This window comes from Trichoderma evansii (assembly GCF_050947405.1).
Source record: "Trichoderma evansii strain SZMC 28006 chromosome Unknown GGI43scaffold_12, whole genome shotgun sequence".
Classification (NCBI taxonomy): domain Eukaryota; kingdom Fungi; phylum Ascomycota; class Sordariomycetes; order Hypocreales; family Hypocreaceae; genus Trichoderma; species Trichoderma evansii.
This window is the reverse complement of record NW_028145194.1, coordinates 587,093-611,843: the sequence shown is the minus strand read 5'-3', so window position 1 is coordinate 611,843 and position 24,751 is coordinate 587,093. Positions and strand designations below refer to the sequence as shown.

General features: G+C 47.6%; 8 protein-coding genes across 8 annotated transcripts; 5 read left to right on the top strand and 3 right to left on the bottom strand.

Annotated features, from left to right (window-relative positions):
* The first annotated feature begins 1,336 nt into the window (after positions 1-1,336).
* Positions 1,337-3,196, top strand: GGI43DRAFT_72816 (uncharacterized protein). Its single transcript, XM_083210215.1, has one exon. The coding sequence runs from the start codon at positions 1,463-1,465 to the stop codon at positions 2,729-2,731; it is 1,269 nt and encodes a 422-aa protein (XP_083059877.1). The 5' UTR covers positions 1,337-1,462; the 3' UTR covers positions 2,732-3,196.
* GGI43DRAFT_384598 (uncharacterized protein) lies at positions 2,941-4,254 on the bottom strand (the record flags this gene model as incomplete). The annotated part of the gene is made up of 3 exons (XM_083203544.1): positions 2,941-3,460; positions 3,523-4,001; positions 4,078-4,254. The coding sequence occupies 3 exons, from the start codon at positions 4,252-4,254 to the stop codon at positions 2,941-2,943; spliced, it is 1,176 nt and encodes a 391-aa protein (XP_083059876.1).
* Positions 4,255-6,589: 2,335 nt separating this feature from the next.
* On the top strand, positions 6,590-8,686 carry GGI43DRAFT_72714 (Alpha/Beta hydrolase protein). Its single transcript, XM_083210214.1, has 2 exons — positions 6,590-7,261; positions 7,329-8,686. The coding sequence occupies exons 1-2, from the start codon at positions 6,787-6,789 to the stop codon at positions 8,498-8,500; spliced, it is 1,647 nt and encodes a 548-aa protein (XP_083059875.1). The 5' UTR covers positions 6,590-6,786; the 3' UTR covers positions 8,501-8,686.
* Positions 8,687-8,961: 275 nt separating this feature from the next.
* GGI43DRAFT_407328 (NMT1/THI5 like-domain-containing protein) lies at positions 8,962-10,936 on the top strand. The gene is made up of 5 exons (XM_083206220.1): positions 8,962-9,101; positions 9,356-9,411; positions 9,466-9,568; positions 9,627-9,695; positions 9,750-10,936. The coding sequence occupies exons 2-5, from the start codon at positions 9,377-9,379 to the stop codon at positions 10,569-10,571; spliced, it is 1,029 nt and encodes a 342-aa protein (XP_083059874.1). The 5' UTR covers positions 8,962-9,101; positions 9,356-9,376; the 3' UTR covers positions 10,572-10,936.
* A 452-nt stretch (positions 10,937-11,388) lies between these two features.
* On the top strand, positions 11,389-12,068 carry GGI43DRAFT_428064 (uncharacterized protein; the record flags this gene model as incomplete). The annotated part of the gene is made up of 3 exons (XM_083208906.1): positions 11,389-11,554; positions 11,624-11,806; positions 11,859-12,068. 3 exons carry the CDS (start codon positions 11,389-11,391, stop codon positions 11,990-11,992), a joined length of 483 nt encoding a protein of 160 aa, XP_083059873.1. The 3' UTR covers positions 11,993-12,068.
* An 845-nt stretch (positions 12,069-12,913) lies between these two features.
* Positions 12,914-16,653, bottom strand: GGI43DRAFT_428062 (cation-translocating P-type ATPase). The gene has a single exon (XM_083208905.1). The coding sequence runs from the start codon at positions 16,332-16,334 to the stop codon at positions 13,041-13,043; it is 3,294 nt and encodes a 1,097-aa protein (XP_083059872.1). The 5' UTR covers positions 16,335-16,653; the 3' UTR covers positions 12,914-13,040.
* Positions 16,654-19,227: 2,574 nt separating this feature from the next.
* Positions 19,228-21,583, bottom strand: GGI43DRAFT_72655 (major facilitator superfamily domain-containing protein). The gene is made up of 3 exons (XM_083210211.1): positions 20,840-21,583; positions 19,949-20,763; positions 19,228-19,887 (listed from the first exon to the last, which is right to left on the bottom strand). The coding sequence occupies exons 1-3, from the start codon at positions 21,358-21,360 to the stop codon at positions 19,508-19,510; spliced, it is 1,716 nt and encodes a 571-aa protein (XP_083059871.1). The 5' UTR covers positions 21,361-21,583; the 3' UTR covers positions 19,228-19,507.
* Positions 21,584-22,529: 946 nt separating this feature from the next.
* Positions 22,530-23,697, top strand: GGI43DRAFT_72677 (uncharacterized protein). The gene has a single exon (XM_083210212.1). It carries the CDS (start codon positions 22,734-22,736, stop codon positions 23,502-23,504), a length of 771 nt encoding a protein of 256 aa, XP_083059870.1. The 5' UTR covers positions 22,530-22,733; the 3' UTR covers positions 23,505-23,697.
* The last annotated feature ends 1,054 nt before the right edge of the window (positions 23,698-24,751 follow it).

Genomic DNA, 24,751 nt, shown 5'->3' with positions numbered 1-24,751 from the left:
AAGGTCAAGAGTTAGTAGGGCATAAGGAATAGAAAAGTATGAGATAAAACTGCCAAGTGAAATCTAAACAGCAGGGCGCCTTTAGCTGACATGCAGAAAAACAAGGAGCCGTCAACTAAGAATGGCGCGAGATTGTTGCATGGCTGTCACTGTTAGCTTTTCAGAAAATTTCACAGCGCGCTGTATGTATGGAATAAGCTTTTAACTTTCATTAGCATCAACCACTAACAGCTGCTTATTTCATCCAGCGTACATGTAGATCACTCAAATATATATAATTAGTTCATTCTTACTTCGGTTGAAGCATCCGTATTGCCACTCATCATTCTTTTCAACCATTGGGAAGTACAGTACGTATTTATTATTCATATTCAATTTCTTGTGGCCAATTTCTTGTGGGAATTTGAGCGTGATCTAGAGCTATATTGATACGTGTGCCAAGTTGACCAGAGCCGCTATAGCCGGCCGCGTCAATGCCAAATGAGTTTTAGGGGAGCATTAGCCCTCCTTACTACGCCGTAATGAGGGTAGAAGAGTAATCTTAGCTGAGGTGGCGGGCGTCTGTTCCCCTGAACGGGGGCAATATTTCCGGCAGGGCCCGCACACAGAGTAGTCCAAGAATTCTGGCAGCATGAAACTAGCTGCAACTAGGCGCTTTAACAGCTGCAGCCAGGCTTTTTCTTTTCTCTTTGGCTGTTTTACCTAACAAAGGGGGCAACACTCTAGTTGTTTATGAGATGTCTTCCGGGTTGATACAGCTTTGAGCCTATTGTGACATCGCGAGACATAGGGCAGCCCCATGGACGTCTTGGCTGCAATGATAACTTTATTTTTATTTCCGAGAGCCGGTGTTCCGGACGAGGACCTTCACTCTATTCTTTGAAACGCACCTCGTGCAAAGGAGTAGAGTACTTGGCATCTCGTATCTAATACGTGCAAAATCTTACAGACTACGGGTACTAGCGCGGCCTGGTCGCAGAACACGACGATGGTTAAGAAACACTAAGCATTAGAGCCGTGATAGCATTGCCCCTTTTCTGCATGTCACAGTATACCAATGCGGGCGAATAACTCTTGAAGCACCAGATGAAGCTCTAGATTGATAGCCCGTCTACATCAGATGCATGAGAATTGGCGGCGTATTGCCACTCAGGGCTCTCTTGGCCCAAGAAGTCAACATGGATATCCCGCGGGCTAGCGCTTACCAATTATTCCTTCGGTTATCGTTTGTATGATCAGCCCCGTCTGCAATACTATTAATGGCCGCGTTTCGTGGAGACGCTTTAGGCTATAATATGGAGTTGAATCATCATAAGGATCCCTGTGAGGTGTCTTTCATATTAGTAGTGCCTTGCTAGCTTTAGAACTCCGACAAAACAACTCCTTTCATGTCATCTACCCGCGGACAGACGATTAAAGCATTTCTGCCCTCGCTCGGCATATGTAGCCAAAGAATGCCCTAATGACTAAATCATCTCCCTCGTTAACTCGTTTTCTTATCGATCTCCGGGTGATCAACTTTGTACTTGGCTTAATTTGGCTTCTTACTTTCCGATACCTTCAACAGACTACCTACTACGACCCGTCATCGTACTTCTTTCGCTGGGATGCCGCGTACCAGCCACTTTACTCTGCCGTAAGAGAGCAGGAAGCCGATGCCTTCCTTGCCTCGAGTCAGACGCAGAATAGTAGATTATTGAAAGGGTCGGAAGAGAGTATTGGCTATGCCGCGCCTTATTGTATCGGCATCCCAACTCTCCAACGAGAGCGCGCGCAATTTTTCGCTAAAACAGCAGCGTCCCTCGTCGATACCCTGACACCCGAAGAACGAGATTCAATATACATCGTTGTTCTTTTATCCGATACCGATGCGACAGTGAATTCGGCATTCGGACAGCATTGGCTTCATGCAATCGCCGACACCGTTGTGGTTCATGAGGACACGCCAAAGGACCTAGTTGCCTCAAATGGCTACCAGACGATACCACGGCATCCCGAATTTGCGGCTAGAGACGAAAGAGTAAGACGCGACTACTCTGTGCTTTCTGAATTATGTCGCCAAAACAACGCCGAATACTTTATCCTAGTCGAAGATGACGTTATTGCTGCGAGAGACTGGTTCCAGCGACTTCGAGACGCAACACCACAAGTAAACGAGCGTGCGGTTGCCAAAAATCAAGACTGGCTTTACCTTAGACTATTTTATACCGAGACGTATATGGGCTGGAACTCGGAGGAATGGCCCATATATATACGAAACATTATCTTGATATACGCGGCTGTATTGGGGGCCATGCTCGCTACTCGGCAAGTCTACCACATGGCGCAGCCCTCTGCCAAAGAGCGAGCCTCCAAAGTTTCGAAACTTCTGATGGCGAATATTCTTTTCATATGGATACCCTTATTTATTGGGCTAGGATTTATGGCTGGTCGGCTAACAGTCAGTCCACTTCCGTTCGGCGTCCAAGAGATGCCGCGGTACGGCTGCTGTAGCCAGAGCCTAGTTATACCAAGTCGGCATCTCCCCATACTTGAAGAGAAGCTAAAAGAGCCGCCTTATGATCTGCCCGCTGATTCTACAATCGAAAAGACAGCAGACAGCCTTGGGCTTGACAAATGGGCACTCGTGCCAAGTGCTTTTCAGCATATTGGAGCGAGGGGGTCATCAGCTAGAGGAGGCGCTCTTAAGTCGACGTGGAATTTTAGTTTCGAGAGGCTTTATTCAGCATAAATGTCATCCATATATGCATGATATTTGATTTGTATTAATATGTTTGATAAGGTATATAGGATAGAGGGCAAGCGTGGTTATTTTTCGTTTTATTTGATATTATTGGAAGCTAGTTATCAAAAACTGAGCACTGGGAAACACATACACCTGGTTCATGGCACTACAACCTATGGAGAACAAATCTAAAATTATCAACGTTAATCATTTTATTAAGACCTTGATGCGGCAACCTTATCATTATTATGCCTTTTTGCGTCTATGTGGAACGACATCCTCACAACTTCAACTGTTTTTGAGATGCCGTGAGCACTCAGTGTCTCGGAGCAACTATCGTTTTCTTTTGCGCTCTCGTCGATGATGCATAGCTCATCACTTTTTCTCCCCATTATTGCTTCGGGTCCTGAAATAGATACAACTTGGCGGCCATGCCCTCCTCCAAGCCACAAAGCTGGGTTAGATGCCCCTCCGGACAGACTGGATAGAGTAAAGGTTCCTTTGCGTGGTGCTTCATCGTCTTCAAATTTAGAGTTCCTCACGATTGAGCCGAAGATATGAGGGAACGCTCGAGCTAATGGCTGCCTGAGAGCGGGAAGGCAAGCACCGATAATGCCTGAGTTTGCCTCGATCAATGTCCATATTCCGCGATCGATAAAATTCCACGTGATATCGGATTTGTTGGCAAGCGAGTTCTGCACAGATGCTGCTCTAAGAATGGACGGGATAGTAACACTATAGACAGAGCATTTGACAATTAGCATTTTGTCTGGATAGGGGAGCAGAGATTCACTTACAATCCACCCATCAAGAAGATGGCACATATCATCAATTTATTCCGCGTACTCAGCTGAAGCGCCATAATTGGTGGAAGAGGAAGAGTCAAAACCACCATGTCTGTCAAGATATCCATAACAGCATATGCGACCCAGAATATATTCGAATTGATGCATGTTGCGTCAACTGTCTTATCCCAGGCACCCGCAATTGGGACACACTGAAAAATCGTTGATGCCACAGCTCCAACGCTCCAAGCGATAATGATTCCCATGACAGTATAGCCAGCTATTCGAAATTTTTGGGTGATAAAAATACGCAGGTAGAGCAAGATGGTGGCCACTTTATTGAGACAAACAGTTACTTTGTAAGGCGTTTGTGCGATGAAAAACCACTTGAGCGCGGTCCCAAGCTCAGTGGCGGTGAGGTCAGCTTTGTGCATACCATATCCATTTCCAATGGCAATCTGAACGGAAGCAGAGAGAATGACCGAGAACAGCTGAATTGAAGGAACCAAATCAGTGGAAAATCAGAAAACGTCTATTGAAATATAGCGGAAGTGGAAGGAGGCTCACCAATGAAACGATAATCACAATATCGTCAACACCAAAGTTGTAGAGATGGACTCGGCTAACGCATCTACCAAGGATAGCCAACTCGGAAAGGATAATCATCGACATGGATGTAATGTACAGCTTCCAACCATGATTGTCTACTCCGTCAACAGGGAAGCCTATACCCTTTGGCCCCATCGCGGATTGCTGTTGTAACCTTAACTACAGCTTGATAACAAGATACATGGCTGGAGCGACGAATTTAGCATTGAGATATCTGACCTGTTGGAAGACTGAATTTCGAGGCTCTGGTTACAGGTTTTGATCCAAAATATCCAGGGATAAAAGTCGATTTCCTGAAGAAGAGGGCTGTGTGACCCTCGGACGCCTTAAAAGGAGAGCAGTCAGTCGACCACAATAAGCAAATTCCTGGTATACACAATTTACCGTTGCCGATCAGATACGAAACGCTACCCCTTGAGTACGTGTATCAATGCTAGCACTGGATGCCAGCAGTCTCTAGAGAGAGCAACCCCATCCGCCGAAGGGCAGCAAAGGTTTTTAAGTAACACTACTACGTATCTAGTGCAGCCAGGAAGACCTTATCAATGCCGACATCTTTAACGCTATTCTTTTAGTTGGCAGATTCAGCTCTGATGACTTGTGCTATGCAGCTTCAGGCCATCGGTGGGAACAATAGTAGGTCTGAGCTGCCCAGGTATAACAACAAGTGGAGCATGTCACAGACCTCACCAAAATGATCACAGTCTCTTGCTATTTTAACGAGGGAATAGCAGCTATTAAAGTTGCTAATACACTATATAAATGCCAATGATGCAGAGAATGTTATTTTTTTTTTTTTTTTTTTTTTTTTTTTTTTCATTTCCCTCGCACGCACTAAGCTAATTGGCATCTCGCAGTTGTTTTATAACAGCGAGAAGGGAGAAATTCATTCATCCCAGAAGCACAGCCCATCTCATGTTTTTCTCTTGTTACGTGAACGTTGGGCCGTTCGCTTCGCATGCCGGCAGTATATGCCGACTACGAAACGATCTCACTGCCGCTCTACAGGCAATATAGATGACCCAAATACAATTCAGTGCCTTTTGCATTGTTTGTAGTTACCCGGAGTAATACACGTGAGCACTCTCCCCCTGTGATGAGATAATCCTCTTACGTGATTTTTAGAGCACATTCGGCCCCTTCTCCTTCACAGGGCCTCTTAGGGGCTCTTTTGGCTGCGAAGAAACACGCCGATGGCAACGGCTTCTACTACTACGACGTGGTGGTAGGGCCACGCATCGCTCGGGGAGCTGGACCGGGCCTCCATTCTCCACTCAGCTAGGAGAGGAGTCCAACCATGCACTGGTTAGGAAGGAGTGTTGGTTCAGACTCTGCCATCAAGAGGCTCCATTATAGGAGTGAATTTACGAGAGGAGGTAGAATGATCTCTTCAATTGCCCGGCACAGACAGCTCTTCTCAATGCCTGGCGATAGACTGACTTGCTTTCCCGCACTGCATGAATCATGTTTGGTAGATGAGCTGAGTTAATCGCCAACTCTAATTCTTTTGACAGCGGGCTCTGAGAGACTAGAGGCCACTGAGACGGGCGCCAAAACATTTGAATAATGCGCTAATTTGATCCTTGCACTAATAACTGATCTCCGTTGCCCGTGAACAAACCCACTCCAAAGCTGTCACACAACTTTATTAGACCGCAGCTAGTATTCTTGGCTGATGCTCCAAGTCGTTAAGTCTATTGAGAGGAAAAATATCATATGGAGCACGCGCAGTCTTGTCTTGGGCATACAGTATCCCAAGCACCTAGGTCCAATTTGTACATGTAGCTTTCATCATCCCTTGCCTATGACTAATGCTCATACTAGAAGGACTCCTATCAGTATTGAAAGAACCAGCATTAGTACAAGCACTTTTACGCTGTGCCACTGATGTTGGCTACTAGGATGCTTCCGATGCCAAGGATACCGGCTCAATTGCCTTTTAGAATAGCGAGAATCGGTATGCTGCAAGAAACAAACTCCATCAAAACAACTGGAAGCTTTGGTTGAAACCAGCATACAAGGATCTTAGCACCTGCATACAGATGGGTCATCGTTTCGTATTTGCTAGCTTCAGCTTTATTGATCTGGCTGCAGAGTACCGGCTGTCTAGCATACAACAATTGCTCAGTTATTTCCTGGCCGCAAATTCGCAAACTTCCAGTAGGGATTGCTTTCATCTCTGGGAAATATTGGCCGTTGAATACCCCCTGCCAATTGTTTAGATGCCTCTTCGGTACACGAAGTTTTTGCGTGCACAAACGAAGAACTCGCATCGACCAACCGATGCGAAGGCAAAGCGAGCTCTATTTAACCGCATACTGGAGCTGGGACCTCCACAATTGACTGAGCCATTATATGGCAATGTTTGTACCTGTAGAAACCGTTGGCGGCGTACTTACTGAATCGGGCTGCAGCTGCGATCCTTTCAACATGGTCAAGGGCAATCAATATGGAGTTTAGCTAACGACGGGTGCTGAAATTGCCCATGAGCCGTACCCACGCCGCGCATTGGACCGGGATGGGCAACATCCGAAAACAATGACATGCTGAAGATCCAGAAGCTATATATCGATGAAGATGCCGCTGTTGCTTGTTGGTTAACGGCAGGCGTGTCAATTATCGGCGACTCGCTCACACATCTCTGCCAGCCTTGGTTCCAACATCGCCATGGTTCTCTTTAAGGCCAAGAGCGCGGTCTTAATTCTAGGCGTTGCCACTGCTGCAGCTGCTTCTGCGGAAGACACGGCATCGACGTGTAACACACAACGATTTCTCACCGTGTCGACGTCCAATGGCCCAATTATAGGCCACGCTGCCTCCAACTCAGACTGCGTGGTTGAGTACCTGGGCATTCCATTTGCGCAACCGCCTGTTAGAGACCTGCGATTCGCGCCGCCTGCTAAGATCACATCCAAGAGTTCTTATGAGGCGGCCAATTATGGAGCCGATTGCCCTCTAACGCCTTCAAAGCCTGTGGCCTATCCCGGATTCACGCCTCAAGCGCAGCAGATTGTTAATTATTTCGGCTCGGCCGCAGGCACGCCCCAGAGCGAAGACTGCCTTACTCTGAACATTTGGTCAAAGGCGACGCAGAATTCGTTGAAGGCAAAGAAACCCGTGTTGGTCTTCTTTTACGGTGGCAGTAAGCAATTCCGATTTTTGAGTAAGAGTCAATGCCGAATACTCTCAATCACTAACGCAAAGAGCAGAGTTTACCATTGGAAATACCGATAGCCCTTTTTACACTGGCAAATACTTCGCCGACGCAGAAGACATCGTGGTTGTGACCGTCAACTACCGACTCAATATCTTTGGTTTCCCGGGTGCTCCAGGCTCGACTCAAAATCTCGGGCTACGCGACCAGCGAGCTGCCGTTGAATGGGTGCGTGACAACATCAAGCAATTCGGCGGCGATCCAAACAAAATTACCATCTCCGGCCAGTCCGCTGGTGGCGTGGCAGTGGATTACTGGACATATGCATACGAAAAGGATCCCATTATCAACGGTGTCATTGCGCACTCGGGCAATGTTTTCAGCTTTCCTGTCAATGCCCCTGGCGTCCCGGAGAAGAACTGGGATACTGTTGTGGCTGCTGTGGATTGTGCCTCTGCTTCCGATGTCATGGCCTGTATGCGTGAGGCTGATTGGCAAGCTATCAAAGCCGCCGCAGCCGGTATCAAGCCTATACCAAGCACCAGTGTTCTACGATCCATTCCTGCTTTCTACCCAATGCCAGACGAGGAGATTGTGTTTTCAGACTATGTCAGCTTAACCAACTCCGGTGGCTTTGCAAAGGTGTCTCTCCTACTGGGAAACAACAACAATGAAGACGGGTATTATCGCATCCCTGCCTATGCCAACGGCATTATACCGACGGATGCCCAAGTTGCGTCTTTTCTCCTTGAGTCTTTCACTTGCCCCGTGTCTCACCAGGCTGGCGCTCGCCAAGCTCACGGCGTGCCGGCCTGGGCTTACCGATATATGGCCGACTGGAACAATACTCGTTTGTACCCTACCAGCGGCGCGTATCACGGAGTCGATTTACACATGATCTTTGGAGCGTCAGCAGATGTCAGTGGCTTGCCCACGACGGCAGACCAGAGGGATCTGACGAAGCTGATGCAGCACGCCTGGTACTCCTTCAGCAATGACCCATCGTCTGGACTTGGAAGTATTGGATGGCCTCAGTTCAACCAGGAAACAGCCTCGTTGATTGTCCTTGGTCAGAATAATGCCCCCAAAGCGCAATTTGTACAACCGTCAGTTTTCAACTCTCCATGCCCCAATGTGACGTTAGCAGGTTCAGGAACAGTTGGATCAGCAATAACAAATTACTCATTGCTACCACAACAAATGTATGGAATGGGAGGCTCAAAATGAATGATACGAGTTATGCTAGATATGTACGACCCATAAATTAATCACGTCTGTGTTTCCTGATACCAAGTGGTTACTTAATTTCATGACCAGATGCCCAGGGCTACCAAGATAAGAAAGCCACATGTAAAAGTAGACTAGAGTATATAGAATTAATCCTTGTCGCGAAAAAGGCGCATGTATATGAGAAAAAGATTTTTTCCTAACGCTGGTTATCAATTCAAGCTACTCATTATTATGACAGCTCTAAAAAGCTACATTAGCTCCATCCTATCAGCGCAACCCACCACGGGAATATCGCTTCATTATCACGGATATTATCGGAGCCATTGAGAAGCCTTGACTCTATGCGCGATATCTGAACTCTGGTATGACATAACTGATACCCACTGTGAGATTGAGGGGTAAGTCTTTCAAAACTTTGGCTCTGCTCTCGAATCCCTCTTTGTCTTTTCTTTCTTACTTCTTTACAACTTACTTTTGTTTCCAAATTGCCAAGCTTTCAATCGCACCAAACAACAAACCTATTTAAAAATCCATTGGTACGACACGCGTCTACAAGGAGCCATGTCACCTGTCGCAATGGAACTATCCAGTCATCGAGGTAAAGTAGACTGAGCAAGCATCCGGGTGTTCTATCTGCTGTATTGTGTTGTCTCAATCTTTCTATGTGCCGGTTGGTGGTCGGTTCATTCGATATGCCAACCCAGTTTATAGCATTAGAGAAGAGACAACATGATATGGTGGATTGATCTGAGAAATACCGGCGAACTTGATCTGGATAATACCAGCGAAAGGATCTGCTTCTTGGGCTTCCACTGCTCTCCCTATAAGTTTTGCGCAGACTAACCCACGTAGCTTTTTGCTCGATCATCCAAAATGTCGACGGATAAGATCACGTTCTTGACCAACTGGTCAGGCTTATCCTCGTCAGTTGAATCGAGTCAATTGAGTTAACCAAGTTACAGGCACGCTACTCCGTACCACGCACCGCTGTACCTCGCTCAAGCGAAAGGATATTTCAAGGAAGAAGGCATCAAGGTTGCTCTCTTGGAGCCCAATGACCCTAGCGTATGTGATTTGTTCAATTTTCAAGACAATTGCACAGAATGCTTATTCTTACTGTTAGGATGTTACTGAGATCATCGGATCTGGTAAAGTGGACCTCGGATTCAAAGCAATGATTCATACTCTTGCTGTAAGATTGCCCACCATCATTGACTATACTAGCTTTTACTTACAATTATTCAAGGCCAAAGCTCGTGGCTTCCCTGTCTCCTCGATTGGCAGCCTGCTTGACGAACCATTCACTGGCGTCATTTATCTTAAGGAGTCAGGCATCACCACTGACTTTCGCTCCCTCAAGGGCAAGCGTATTGGCTACGTGGGCGAGTTCGGCAAGATCCAAATTGACGAATTGACTTCCCACTATGGTCTCACTCCTGAAGACTACACTGCCGTTCGCTGTGGAATGAACGTTTCCAAGGCTATCATCACTGGCGAAATTGACGCTGGTATTGGCTTGGAGAATGTTCAGATGGTTGAGCTTGAGGAGTGGCTCGACAAGCAGGGCCGCCCAAAGACAGATGTCCAAATGCTTCGCATTGATGAACTCGCTGAATTGGGCTGCTGCTGTTTCTGCACCATTCTTTACATTGGCAACGAGTCCTTCATTGAGAAGAACCCAGAGAAGGTTCGCGCTTTTCTCCGTGCTGTTAAAAAGGCTACTGATTTCGTGCTTGCTGAGCCGAACAAGGCTTGGGCGGAGTACGTTGACTTCAAACCCGTGATGGGAACTGATCTGAACCGAAAGATGTTTGAGCGCAGCTTTGCGTACTTTTCGAAGGATTTGAAGAATGTTCAGCGTGACTGGAACAAGGTGACCAAGTATGGACAAAGGCTCGGCGTCCTTGATGCCCAGTTCAAGTCCAACTACACCAATGAGTTCCTCAGCTGGGAGCTTGAGGCCGACTCTCAAGATCCGACCGGCGACCAGAAGCGCATGGTTGAACTGCAGTGCGACGTTGCTTGTCGAGGCGGCTTCCGTCGACTCCCACCCAGCATCAAAGCCTAATTTGATCAAGACAGCCTTCAGCCACTCTGGCTGAGCATATGCGTGGTTGCGTCTCCGCTCGTTGTAGACGCATACAGATTTGGCATCTCTACGTTCATTGCTGCCTCAGTCACTCTCTTAGCTGCATAGCTCTTTACTGAAGATAAAATAAAAAACTGATGCCAGACACAAAATCCTTCTTTGATCATATTTGTGAACGCAACTTGATGTTGCTAACTAATTCTCTCCATTATAAAGCTTTGTATTTATTTCCGGGCGTACGCAGTTGGAAGTATCTGCAGCACTTGGAATGTAGAACCATTTTCTTTTTCTAAAAATATCAACCAGTGTACGTTTCAATATTTCAGTAGCAACGTCTAGCAAACAATTCAATGTCATCCATCTTTGGAATGTGTAACTTGGGGGCTGTATAAGCATACGTGCTCTCTCCCCTCGTATGAGGGCTATCAGGCAAGGCCGTGATCTGCTTATTGGCCGCTCTAGTAGCCGACTGCGCTTACAATTCTCTTCGGTGTCTTAATACAAGTAGTTGATTGTGTAGATAGCTATGAAAAGCTGAGCAAAACAGTCAAGAGGAAAGAGGAAGAATGCGGCCGAGCGTGGAAAAAAGGTTGGTGTTGGGGCATGCACTAGGCCTGCATACACTTGACAGCTATCAACAACCACTTACAACTGCCACTCTTATCAAAATACTGCCAGCCAAATACAACTGACCGCCAACAGCATATCCTCTCATCTATTTATTAACCTATTCTTTCAATCTCTTTTTACGCATCTCTCTTTACCCATTTTGCGATCTGCGAAGCAAGCACCCAATATGGCGGACACATCTCCAGACGCTGCTTTTCAAGGCTCCCCAAAGGAAAATGGCCTGGTATCCAAAGCAAATACTAATTCTGAACGAAAAACCAACAAAAGTGCCAGAGGCGCTCTGGGGCCACCTCCTCGTCGCTTGAGAGGAATGTGGACACCAAGGAGAAGAAGTGAGTCTACAAGGGCCCTTATTGCGCTATGCTTTCTCTTAACGTATATGATGTTGCTAATTGTGATAGACAATGAGCTTCGTAAAGCTAGAAATACCCGAAAATATACCCGTGATCGATTGTCAGAACGAGTTTTTCGGCAGATTATTCACGACATAGCCAAGGAGATAAAGCCTGGTATTCGCTTCCAGCCAAGCGCGTTTGCTCCCCTCCAGGAAGCGGTCGAGTCATTTGCAGTTAGCTACTTCTCATGTTAGTATTTTATACGCATAAAAATATATACTCTTGAACGCTAATTCCTCAGCCATGAAAATATGTGCCAATCATGCCATGCGCGTTACGATCCTACTCGAAGATAGCAAGCTTGTGAAGAGCATGTTGGGTATCCAGTACCCTTCGCATTCATTAGCAAAGAAGGAACAATCTCAGCCACGTTGATTCGCCTAATTACGACAATTAGCGCAATTTGCAGCATGAAGATATCTATGCGATATAGGGCAACACAAAAAGCTACAGGAGAGGTTACCGAGAGATATGCTAGCAAAATAACCTATTCTGGGATTGCTTTTAAATAATGGCTATATGCAATCCATTTGAATAGAATTGGCGACTGTGCGGACGAGATCGCTCAATAACGACATAATATTCGAATCGTTTCTGTAAGGCCTTTTTCTCGCCCAGTATCAAGCTTCTACTAATTTGATGGAGCTCAAATTTTAGTGCGAGCTTGGAATAAAGAATCCAGAGAAATACAACGAAAGTACAAGGAAATGTCAGAAGCAATCAAAGTTGCGTTACTTGAAAAGTACCCAGATTATCAATATAAAACTCGAAAATCTTCAGAAAAACACCGCCGTACACGCCGTGTCCACCAAGCACATGGTATCTCGGTTGAGGTCGATCTTGCGTCTTCGGCCAACCATACTACGGCCTAAGACAAAGGAATCATGGGCATCATTTAGTTGCTGGTTTTTTTTTCATGTAGTTACGTATACTCGAAACAATACAAACGTTTGCCAGAGAAGAGCTATAGCAACTTTTATAACTCAAATACTAGTTTAGTATTGAATTTGTCCAAATTACGCAAGCGATATCCCAGGAAGTGTCAAGGTTATATATTCGTTTAACTTAGCTACATAATAAAGGCCACTAAAAAATCGATACATTCCACTCTAAAATCTCAGCTGGCAAGGGATATATAAATGGTTAAGACTATCTTATCTACAATGATATTCACAGAAAATATATTAATTGTGGAGATTTAGGATTCTTTTGTAAGAAATCATCATTAAAGTCAGTCGTATATTCTGTCATAAGCAGTCATTATATACTATACACTTCTAGAAAAACTCCCTCCCACTCGTACCTCTGTACGATCTATCACCCAAAATCAATCGCGTACATATGCAAACGTGGTACCCAAACAAATAAACGAACGAAGAAATAAAATTGGGGGTATACGATTAAAAAGAAAGGTTTTTTTTGGTTACCACGCAACCTTAGCAACAGGTCCGTTAGGGAAGAGTCTGACAATCAACTTGCGGAACTCATCCAGGACCAAAATACCCAGAGCCAGGGGAATAGGAATCAACCAATACTCGATGGGAACCGACGCCGTGAGGAACAATGTCTGGAGGCCTGGAACCTCAGTAACGAAAATAGCAATGGCAAGACTGATAAGCATGCCGAGGAGCAGCCAAGGGTTGCGACGCTTCTCAGTGAAGGGATCGGCCTGGATGATGCTGAGACGGCGGTTGCGCACAGAGAGAATGTTACCCCACTGGAGAATAACAAGGGTAACAAAGTAAACGCATTGGCCGGTGTAGTTGAACTGGTTAAGCTGATCCTGAGTGTAGCCGTGGAAGCCATCGGTATAACCCTCGAAAAGGAAGAAGAGCTGGCTAACAGGAATGCCCGCCGCCTTCCACATGTAGAGGAAGAACATGGAATGGGCACAGATAGTTTCAGCAGTACCAGTGAAGAGGTATGCCTGGCCGTAGATCTTCAAGTTGATAAGATGGTCCTTCTTGTGGTTTCGAGGAGGCAGCGAAAGAAGATCAAACTCTTCCTTCTCCATAATCAGGGAGAGTGACAAGAACAGATCAGTGAAGACACAAATCATGATCATGAGGAATGAGCTCAGAGGAAGGGGAACACCAAAGAAGACATTGAGAATGACGGGCCAGATCTCAGACCAACTACCAGCAGGGAGAAGGTAGGCAATGACCTTTTGCAGATTTTGGAAAACGAGACGGCCAAGACGGATTGCATCAATGATGGAGTCGAATCGATCAAGCAAGACGAGATCAGCTGCCTCAATGGCAACATCACTACCAGAAACAATGGCGACACCGACATCAGCGGCGCGAAGGGCAGGTGCATCATTGACTCCGTCACCAGTGACAGCCACAACGTTGTCGCGCTTGCGGAATTCTTCCACGATACGAAGCTTCTGTTCAGGCGTTGTTCGAGCAAAGACAATCTCTTGGTATTCACATACGATGCTCCAATCATCATCATTGAGACTACCGAGACTCTGTCCCTCAAGGAGAAGACTGTGGCATTCACCAGCAATGCGGGCTTCATTCAGCTTCTTAACAGCTTCGACGTCGTTGTTAGCTTTGATGGTGGCGATAGTATCAGGGTCTCGCTCGCCGGTGATGATGCCAACGTTGCGAGCAATAGCAGCGGCAGTAAGACCGTAGTCACCAGTAACCATGAAGAATCTAGTTCCAGCACGACGACACTCTTGAACAGTGCTGAGGGTCTCAGGACGAGGGGGATCAGTAATACCAAGAATGCCGACAACTGTAAGGTCTTCGGTAGCGCGGCTAGTAACATCATCTCCAAAGTGGTTGGTGCCAATGGGCTCGTCGACAGTCATGTTCTTCATGCAAAGGACAATAACACGCTCGGCGTTCTTGGACAACTTGTCTTGGTATTCCTTGAAGGCAATCTTTGCGGGACCGTCGAGGGGCATGACACACTTTGACTTGCGAGACCAGTAGGCTGTGCAGGATGGCAGGAGGACATCGGGAGCTCCCTTGACGAAGACCTGGAACTCATTGGTTGCTTGGCTCTCAGAGGGGATTTTGTACATTGTGAGCATCCACTTGTTCTTAGAGTTGAAGGGAATCTGGAAGACCTTGGTAGGCTGGCCTGCCTTTTCGTTGCTTGTGGGAGCACCAGCAGAGAATCTGAGAACAGCACCATCGGTGGCGTTGCCTTGGATGGTACGAGAGGCGACCGGAAGATGAAGGGTAGATGGCTCAAAGGTGGCATCGTTGCAGAGAGTAGCGGCCTGGTGAAGCTTCTTCATTCCGGCATCGACATTGTCACTGCCGAGGTTGTTGTAGAGGTTTTGAATATCAATAGGCTCGTCGAGGAAAGCGATAGAGTTGACATGCATTTGATTCTGAGTCAAGGTACCGGTCTTATCAGAGCAGATAACATTGACACAACCCAGTGTTTCAACAGTAGAAAGACCTTTGGGCAAAACATTGGAGGCCTTCATGCGCCTTGCCACCATCATGAGAGTCAGAGCAACAGCGACAGGCATACCCTCGGGAATGAAAGCGACGACACATCCCATAACATTGTTAAGCATAGCCACAACGTTCATGAAGCCGGGATGGTCCTTGCGCAGCCAGCCAAGCCACGTGAAGAGGATGATGAGAGCGAGAACAATAGTCATGGCAACAATGATGTAGACGAAGCGGGTGATTTCCTTTTGGATCAGAGTTGGTCGCTCCTCTGCTGATGCAGTGGCCTTTGCAATACGACCCATGACAGAGCGAGGACCGGTCAGGACAACGACTCCAACACCGCTGCCGTTGACAACTAGGGTACCCATCAGAGCAATGTTGCGACTCTCCAGGAAGTTTTCTTCAGTCTGGTCAACCGAACCATCGATTTCATCAGACTCTCCAGTCAAGATGGCACGATCAAAGCGAAGATCACCGGAATGGTTGATGATACGCATATCCGCAGGCACCTTGTTACCAATCTGCAGATGGACAATATCTCCGCTTACAAGTTCAGTGGCCTTGATTTTCATGAGTTGGCCATCACGACAAACCAGAGCATCTGAGGGTAGCAGATCGATGATGGAATTCATAGTACGTGAAGTAGACCAGTCCTGGAAGGCAGAAAAGCCAGCCTGAAGGACAATGACGATGAGGACCAGAATAGCAAGAGCCAAGTTTGTAGGAGAAGGAGGATTACTCAGGGGGCGCCAGCAGATGAAGAAGATGATGACACCGACCCAAAGAACGGAACAGAAGCCGCCAAAGACGTACATCAGAAGCTTCTTCAGATAGTTTGGCTTTGGGTGAGGGAGTGTGTTCCTGCCATCTCGTTGAAGTCTCAGAGCAGCAGCACTCTCCGACAAGCCCATCTCCTGAGAGACATTGAGCTGTTGGCAGAGCTGATCAACTTCGAGCTCATGAAAAGTCAAGTTAGAGAAGTACTCTTCCTTGTCGTCCTTCTTCTCCTTATCAGGCAAGTTATCAGAATCGACTTGGCGAGACTCGGAGACGTGAATAGACAAGGTACGATATTCAATCTGAACTCCAGAGTAAGGCGAAGAGGGCAAATCGCGACGGCTATTGACCGAACCGCGACTCATGGACCTCTTGCGAGACAAAGGAAGACCTTGCTCGGCGTCAGCCGCATTGCTGCGACCAACACGGCCTGATGGATGTGTAACATCGTTAAAGGTAATGCGGAGGTCGTTGGCTTCCTTTTCGTCCGGCTCGGGGGCAATGTTGTTTTCAGGCATGATTGAAAATTTGAAGAAAGAAGTTGAAATTCACAAAGAAGAATTCAAAAGAAAATAAAGTTTGATTTTTTCAAGTCTTCTTGGGCAACTTTGAATCAAACAAGCGGGACAGGGGGGGACAGAGAGCCGTGTATAAGCCAACTGACCGTCTTTTTCTTTTTCCACTGCAAGTTTTGATACAAAGCGAAGAAGTTCTTGATGGAAGAGGAAGGGAGAGAGAGGTGAAAGAAGTGTGAACCTGAACTCTGTTAAAAAAAAGCAGAGGACTCAAGGCGGGCTTTATGGACAGCTGAGTCTGAGCGGTCAAGACAGACAAAACTTTTTTGACCCAGATAGCTGGGCTATGATAACACAATCACACCTGCATGCAGCTCAACTACATGAGGGATTCAATGCCTACACCCTTTGGGGGGCCCCTTGCCACCACCAGCAATCAGCTTCCACCAAATAAAGTAAACACGTTCCCACGCCCTAGGCTAGGGCTTGGGTTGTTTGCAATATCTCTGGGCCCCCAAGGCCAGGCCATGATAGGCAAGGTAGTATTACATCCCATAACAAAAAAAGCTACATACTGATAGGGCACTGCGTACATGCACACTACATGATAATACCTACAGATGCAAATACACGGACAGGTATGGAGGTGGTATGTCGACAACGCAGCGTCCCAGTTCTGTCACTCACACACCCCCGTGTCTTAGACGGGAAAAGGGGGGGGGGGTGCGTGTCGAGAAGAGACAACGGCAAAGCAAGGTATTTCGTAAGTAAAATACGTATATTCCCGCATATAGGTAATTATTATCCCAGCTAAGGGAAAAAAAAGAAAGGAAAAAAAAAGGCCGTTAAGCTGAACCTCTGTCTCCCATTTTTTTGCCGTCTCAGCTTACCTGAACCAGCTAGTTAGAGGCATGGCAAGCCCGAGAAATAAAAGAGGCTGAGGGCGTGAAACAACCCAGAAAAAAAAATTGAAAACCATCACCCTGATCTGGAATGGCCCGAGGAGGGTAGAACAAAAAAAGGGGGGGGTGTCCAGTGTTGGTTTTTCTTCTGGTGGCAGAAATGGATCTCGCAGAAAGGCAATAATACACGTATCAAAGGGCGCCAGAAAAAAAAGACCCCGAAAAATTAAGCCAAAAGTACATGGTCACAGTCCCTGGTACAAGCGTCTTTCCGCCAGCACAAGCTTCGCACAGTGCGCTACTGGCTGTGGCTTCGGGTCCCGCCAGCCGAGCTGTAGATAATATGCAATTGTATGAGGGAATTATTCTCGCTGTTACCAGCGGGCTCTGGGCTGCCCATTGAAATTATTGCATCACAGCGGGACAATGGACTTACCGCATCAAGTATCGCCTTTTACGTACATCAACTTTGTGGGCAAAAGTGCACGGGTCTGAGTCTCTTGGCTTTTGCTCTTGGTTCCCGCTCATCACACGACGCTCATTTCTTTTTGTTTTGACTTTTTAACGTTCTCCAGCTTCTCTAAAGTTGTCATCTGTTATGCGCCTTTTTTTCTGCATTTTTATCCATCGAATTGCCGGCGTTCTAGTTGGCCGAAAGTGACGCATTGCTTGCACTCACATCTCATCTCACTCCCCCCCTTTAGCACATGTGGCCATGCACGCACCTCACTACAAGGGTCTAACCCCCTCTTTATGCAATGCGTATGCACGTCCCCCTCCTCGGCACTCGACCTTGATTCTGCCATTTTGCCATTTTGCGGGCCATGTGCGCTTCCAAGGTGTCGAGGCCGTCTTCCCACCACCGTTTCACCCAATTCCCATCTCATCTCATCTCATCTCATCTTGTGTGTACTCGGCATACCACCTCGTATACTGTCTCCCAGTTGCTTTGATTTTAATTTATTTTATCCAATTCTCAGTCATCAAAAGATTTGCTCAATATAAATACCGCATGTTCCACATTAAATTCCCTTTTCTTCTCCCTCTTTTTTTCACTTATACCACTGCCTCCTCCTGATGGAAAAAAAGACTCTCCGTAAAAACTCTCCTGTCTCCATCTTTTCAAGCTTCTCTCTCTCTCTTGCTTTCCAATGGGGGTATCTGCCCTAATCTGGACACATGAATCATTATCCATGATTCTCATATTTACATGAAAAGAAATCATCCCGCGCATCCTTCATCCTTCCATACTCTTGATTGGTTTTAATTCGGCATAAAATAGCACACAGCCTTCTATAGCATACAGGCAAACCCCCTGTAAAATGGGCCTACCCCAAGGTATCTTTGTTTGTGCTTCGAGTCATTTCAAAAGCTTGATTCATGCCCCCAAGCCAGGCAGACACTTGCCCAGCTTACCGTGCGTTTACTCCGCCTCACCTCACGACCCCAGCGGCGGTGTAACCCGCTCATAGCTACATTTTGAGTGGCAAGAGCTTCGATTCATGTAGCAGTAATAATTCCAATACGATATGCACAGCAAACTCCGCAGATAATGCAAGGAGGCGCATGCTTCTTAAGGCAACTCTTCATTGGACATTGATAAAGCCGTCAGATACGCACTCCAGAATCGTACGTTACGGCTGCAAGCACGCACATAGCGGTCCACCTTGAAAGAAACCTCCCTCTACCCATAAACAGCATCAGTAAAAAGACCCTATAAGTAGCAGTATATGCACTCCATCAGCAAGAAAGCTCTCCATTCGATCCACACCCACACACACGCGCATAAATCCCCAGATGCGCGAAAAGTCTTGGCAACGTGACCCGTTGCATGACCCTGCACGTGGCCCAGCCCTTTGTGTGTGGGGTCCCGCACTTGGTCGGCACGTTCCGAGCATCTTTATTGGGCAATCGCGTGAGCACAGGACAAATCGAGCAAGACAAGGACACTACTGCTAGCACTACTGTCTATTATAAGTAACAGGGAAAGCGGATGCGAAGGGGATGAATGAATGATAGTATTAGATAAGTATATATGTATATATTGACTATATAAAAGAGGGTATTTTTTTCTTTTTGGAAGTTATGATGTTATAAGTCCAATGATTTGCTAACCGTGCCGGCGTCTAGCGAGTGGTATCATCAACAAGACCGTTTGCAGCCACACCTCATATGCACGTGTAAGGTTCATGAGCCTAAATTAAAATAAAAAAAAAATGTAACCAGAGATCCTCCTCGCCTTCAACGCCGTAACTCATCGCAAAGCTTTTACATCTAAGCAAGAGCCTTAGGAGACTCACCATCGGCCGAGATCATGGTGACGACCTCAGAGCCGGGGCGGATAGGGTCATCGTGGTGAGTAACGGCGTAGTCATCCTCACCGCTAAGCTCTTCAAGAGTCTTGCGAGCGGTTTCGGGGATGAAGACGGTGGTGAAGCAACCGAGCAACATGAAAAGAGCATAGATCTCAAGGACGTGGTCCATCCAAGGAGCAGTGTTGGTCTTGGTGGCACCACGAGTGCGCAGGGTAGCGATGGCACCCTGGCCGATGATGGATCCGATCTTGCCGGAGGCAGCGGAGATACCGTGGGAGGTGGAACGGTAACGAGTGGGGAACACCTCACCAGGGACAACGAAAGTGGTAGTGTTGGGGCCTGTGTCGCGTGCTCATTAGCAATTGTCAGAAGAAAAAAAAATGACACAAGTGTTACTTACCGAAGTTGAAGAAGAACTGAGCGAGAACATAGATAGCAAGGAGACCGTTAGAGCTCAGCTTGTTGTAGGCGAAACCCATGACGATGAAGAGGACGGTCAGGATAGCGAAGCCACCAAGCTGGATAGTCTTACGGCCCAGAGTATCAATGGTAGCAACAGAAACCCAGTATCCAGGGACGGCACCAGCGAGGACAATGACAATGTTGCCGACAGCAGTGTTGTACAGGAACTCGTAGACGGTGTTGGCGTTCTTAGTAGAGTAACCAATGACGCTCAGGATGGTACCGTTGTTCAGGGAAAGACCATAGAAGGCGACATCGAGACAGAACCATGAACCAGCAGTGCCGAACAGGACGAGGAAGTTCTTGAGCTTGCCGTAGTGGGCAAGGAAGTCTTTTAAGCTGGCCTTGGGAACCTGGAGGCCCTCCTTGGCAGCCTTGTTGGCAGTGATGCGGGCAATCTCGTCGGGGTGGCCATCACCACGCTTGCCAGTGACGTAGGCAACGACATCATCGCCAGCCTGCTCGACGTCACGAGCGATATCGAAAGTGTAACGAGGGGTTTCGGGGATGGTAAGACGGTAGTAGAGGGCAATGCAGGCGGGGACAGCACCGAGACCGATCAGGGAACGCCACATCTTGTCGACAGCGAGCTGGCAAACGCCGGTGCACTCAGAAACCTTGGCGGCAGAGGACAGTGAGCCCTTGAAGCCGAGGGTGACGAAGAGCATGACAAGAGCAGCAGTGAGCTGGCCGAGACCCTGCATAGCAAAGACAGCGCTCATCATAGCACCACGCCATTTGGTAGTAGCGAACCTATATAGGAGCAAATCGTGTAAGTAAAATCCCCGTCCATCATGTCAACCCAATTGGTAGGGAAGGAAACACTTACTCGGATGTAATAATGGAAGAGAGGGGATAATCACCACCAATACCGACACCCATGATAACACGCCAGAAGATGATGAGACCGATGATATCGCAAGAAGGAGAGCCGCTGGTCAGGGCCTGACCGATGGTAGCGAAGATGATGACAATAAGTTCGAGACCGTACATGCGCTTACGACCGACAATATCGGCCATGATACCGAATCCGACCTGACCAATGACGGTACCGGCAGAAGTAGCGAGCTTGATGGCGCTGTCAGATGAGGTGGGCATGGTACCAACACCTGGGTAGTAGACGATACCCAGCATGATGGTCAACATAGAGGCAGTGAAGATATCGTAAGAGTCTGTGAAGAAACCAACACCAGCGACCACGATGGCACGGACATGGTACCAGCCGAAAGGAGCCTTGTCGATCTCAGCAAGGGCCAGACGACGGCGCTCGTTCAGATCCTGGACGTGGAGAAAATCATTGTTGTAATTGTGGTAGGCACTGTTGCCTCCGGCAGTCTTGCCGAAAGCCATTGTGATTTTATTTTTTTATAAAAATTGAAATTGAAGAAAGGTAAAAAGTAATGAGAGGCAACAACACAAGCCAAAGACTTGGTATCACTCTTCTTCGAGGAGAAGAGGAAAAGACAAGGGGGTCTTGAACACTTGTGGTTGAGGAACAAGGAGAGAAGGGGGAAAGGGAAGGCCAGCTAGATGCCAGGGACAGGTTCAGGGGATATATACTACCACACTGCTTCACATCTCTGTCCCAAGGAGATTTTAATTTTAATCTTTTTCAGGCAGCTTGATCCATCGTGGATCGATTCCTCGGGGCCTTTTCCCAGCCAAGACGACCGAGTCCAATATTAGTCTTGGTCTGCCTCTCGGAGCGGGCCAAACTGATAATGGAAGACGCGAATGCAGCCACAGACGGAGATGGAAGGGCAGGAGATCAGGCACTCTAACACCATTCTAGCGAATCTATTGGTCCAAGATGCCTGTAAGCATGTAGATAAAAAGCCCAGAGCGTGGTCGACCCGACATGGCTTCTATGCTGGTTTGCATCGATGGACGTGGAGGATCGGCCAATGAGGGGCTCGCAAATCGGCACGTTGTCGAGATAACCCCATCTGTATGGGGGACGAACCTCTCCACACTTGTATATGCTTGAAATTTAGCTGCATCGCGCAAGGAGTCCCGAGAGTCAAGAGCCACCAAAGCCTCAGGATAAACGGCCCCGACTCGCGCCTTGGCAGGCTCTTTGCTGCCAAAAATACTGCCTCGTGAGGATGCTGAAGACACGCAGCTGAGCATCCTGAGAGCGCCAATGCCTTGTCTGCAGCTGCCGGTCGTCTGGTTTGGCGACCGAGACATGGTGAGGCTAAGGGTCTCAGGGGTGGATACGGTCGATTGCCTAATAGGGACACCGAGTGTGGCGACTCCCGGGACCGGATCCATGCTGAGCTCGCCTCGTCTACAAGGCTCTCCGCGCATGAGCATGCCTGCATTATCCCACGTGCTTGCCCCAAGGTCTTTCAATCTCTGTGGTCTCTGGCGGCGATTCAGTAGAAGATCGTGTTATAATCCACCATCCTCGAGGGCCATTCCACTCGATGAGCTGCTGATCAATTCCAAATTCACTCATGTGCGCCACTTCAGCTTCATTCAATAAGCCTGCATGCAGGTCAGAATAGCTCCCACTTCTGCAGCTTACTTTTAAGGTTGATTTTTACTTTGAGCGGTTTTCCTTCTCTTTGCCTATTTTTGATCGTGTGAGCGGGCAAAGAAGAAAAACAAGGTTTTGGGGATCTTCTCTCTCAGCTTCTCACCCAATTGATCTCGACCCTAGCACAAGCCCGGCCGGGATCTAATTTTTTTTTTTTTTTTCCGGTTCAGCCTTCACGACCATGTCTCTCACAACACACACACAAACCATGGCAGAGAAGCAGAAAAGCGACAAAAGCGTCACCAAGGACGCGCTTGACGGCGTGCTGCCGCTCTCATACAGGGTGGTCACGCGAGACAGCGAGAAACAAGATGCGCTGCACCTGGTCGCCGATAGCATTGCGCAGCAACGCCAAACTGCCTCTGCCGCCATAATCTTCAACCCACTCTGCATCGCAGGTTTATTGGCCACATGCGCCGGCGTATATCGCCAATACGAGTATGCTGGCTACGGTACCGTGTTGACGATGCTTTCCGGCGTCGTCATCATATACCTGTCCCTCGTTCGATATTATACATCGAGGTACCTTGAGCTGGCGGAGAAATTTCGTTGGAAGGACTGGATTTCTGGCCCCGATGGCAAGGAGGATGTCATCATTGCGGCCGTCTTTGGCGAAGAGATAATTGGCACCCTTGTTCTCAGACTGAAGGGAGATAAGTCAAATAAGAAGAAGAGTGTTGCGCAGGCCAGCACTGATGGTCAAGGCATCATCCGTGCCTGGACTACCAAGCTGCGATACCGAGGAAAGGGAGTTGGCTCAGATCTACTACACTTTGCAGTCCAAACCACATACCGCGCATGTGGCTCGAGCGCCAGCGTAGAGTTTGCTGAAGATCATGCAAACAGCAAAAATCCTCTTCCTGACATGTTTCTCCGAACCTTCAAGAAGCGCCAGGAAAGAGCAGGCAAGGCGTTGAAGCAAGCTGTGAAGGACCAAGGGGACCCGAAATAATCCCCAGCATTTGGACATAGATACACACGCATTCTGTAATATATAATAATAATAACGACAATGAATATCACATATAAGGATTCGCCAAAATAAATTGGCCTTTGAGCAGCTCAGCAGCGATTCGCTACCGTTATGCATGCGCAGCTTCGTATAGTCTGCGATCTCGATCACGGGAATTACAACTTGGCGTTCACGATGTGCTAAATTCGTACGGTACTACTGCGACCAATTAATCTAGCAGAAGGGCAATTGGGCATGCGACACCTTGGCTGCAGGCAATTTTTCCAAAGGGATATGTCAGCCAAGGTACTTGGCGATGCCACGACTATACTTGGCGATGCCACCATCATACTTGGCGATGCTGCCACGACACTTGGCGATGAGGAATGCATTGCGCCAGTGGTGATGGTGGTAAGATGATTTATCCACCGGTTTTTGGTTCCATTACCGGCAACTCCATTGTTCGAGTTCTAGATGGCCCATTTGGAGCCACCGACAAAGGGACTTTCGTAGAACACCGTGTGTTGGTCATTGAAGATGGTGGCGAGAGTGAATTAGCACAGCCAAATGCAGCCAGAGCTTGAGCACGTGGGTTTGCAACAAAAACCAATATTCGAAACGGAACCGAAACCTGTCCGATCAAAGGCTGCGGGCGCCGAGGGCTTTTGGCGCGTATCCATCTGACAGTGGCAGCTCACGCACGTGGGCGACGAAATAATGTCTCATCGGGTCGTATCCACTCCAACTTTTGCTTGGCTGCAGAACTATTGACGGTGGCCCAACAACATGGGCCGATTATTTTTTTTTTTTTTTTTCTAGTCCGTCTCTCTTCGTGTTGAAAATAGAAAAGTTTCTATCCAAATTTTCTTTGGAATCGTTTTCGGATAAAAAAAAATTCGTATGAAGGCGATTGCTGAGTTATTAGAGGCGGATTGGCGCCGTTTGCTGGCGATCGAGGATCCTGCAAAGTTTTCCTTTCTGCTCATACTGTCAACATCCAGCTGCTGCCCACACGGCAATACTATTAACCATGCTGTAACGCGCGAGAATCGTATTGTCTCACATGGCGGAGAGGGAAGTTTCACCATCACTTTGACACAACCAACAACGAAGTGATATGGAGATGATATATGAGAGATGCAACGATGCAACGGCAAGCCACAGAGCCGAGTGCCGCGCCTGCACCAGCATCAAGAAAGGAAGGTCGGTTCCATTGCAGTTTCACTACTCACGGCAGTGCTTCGTAT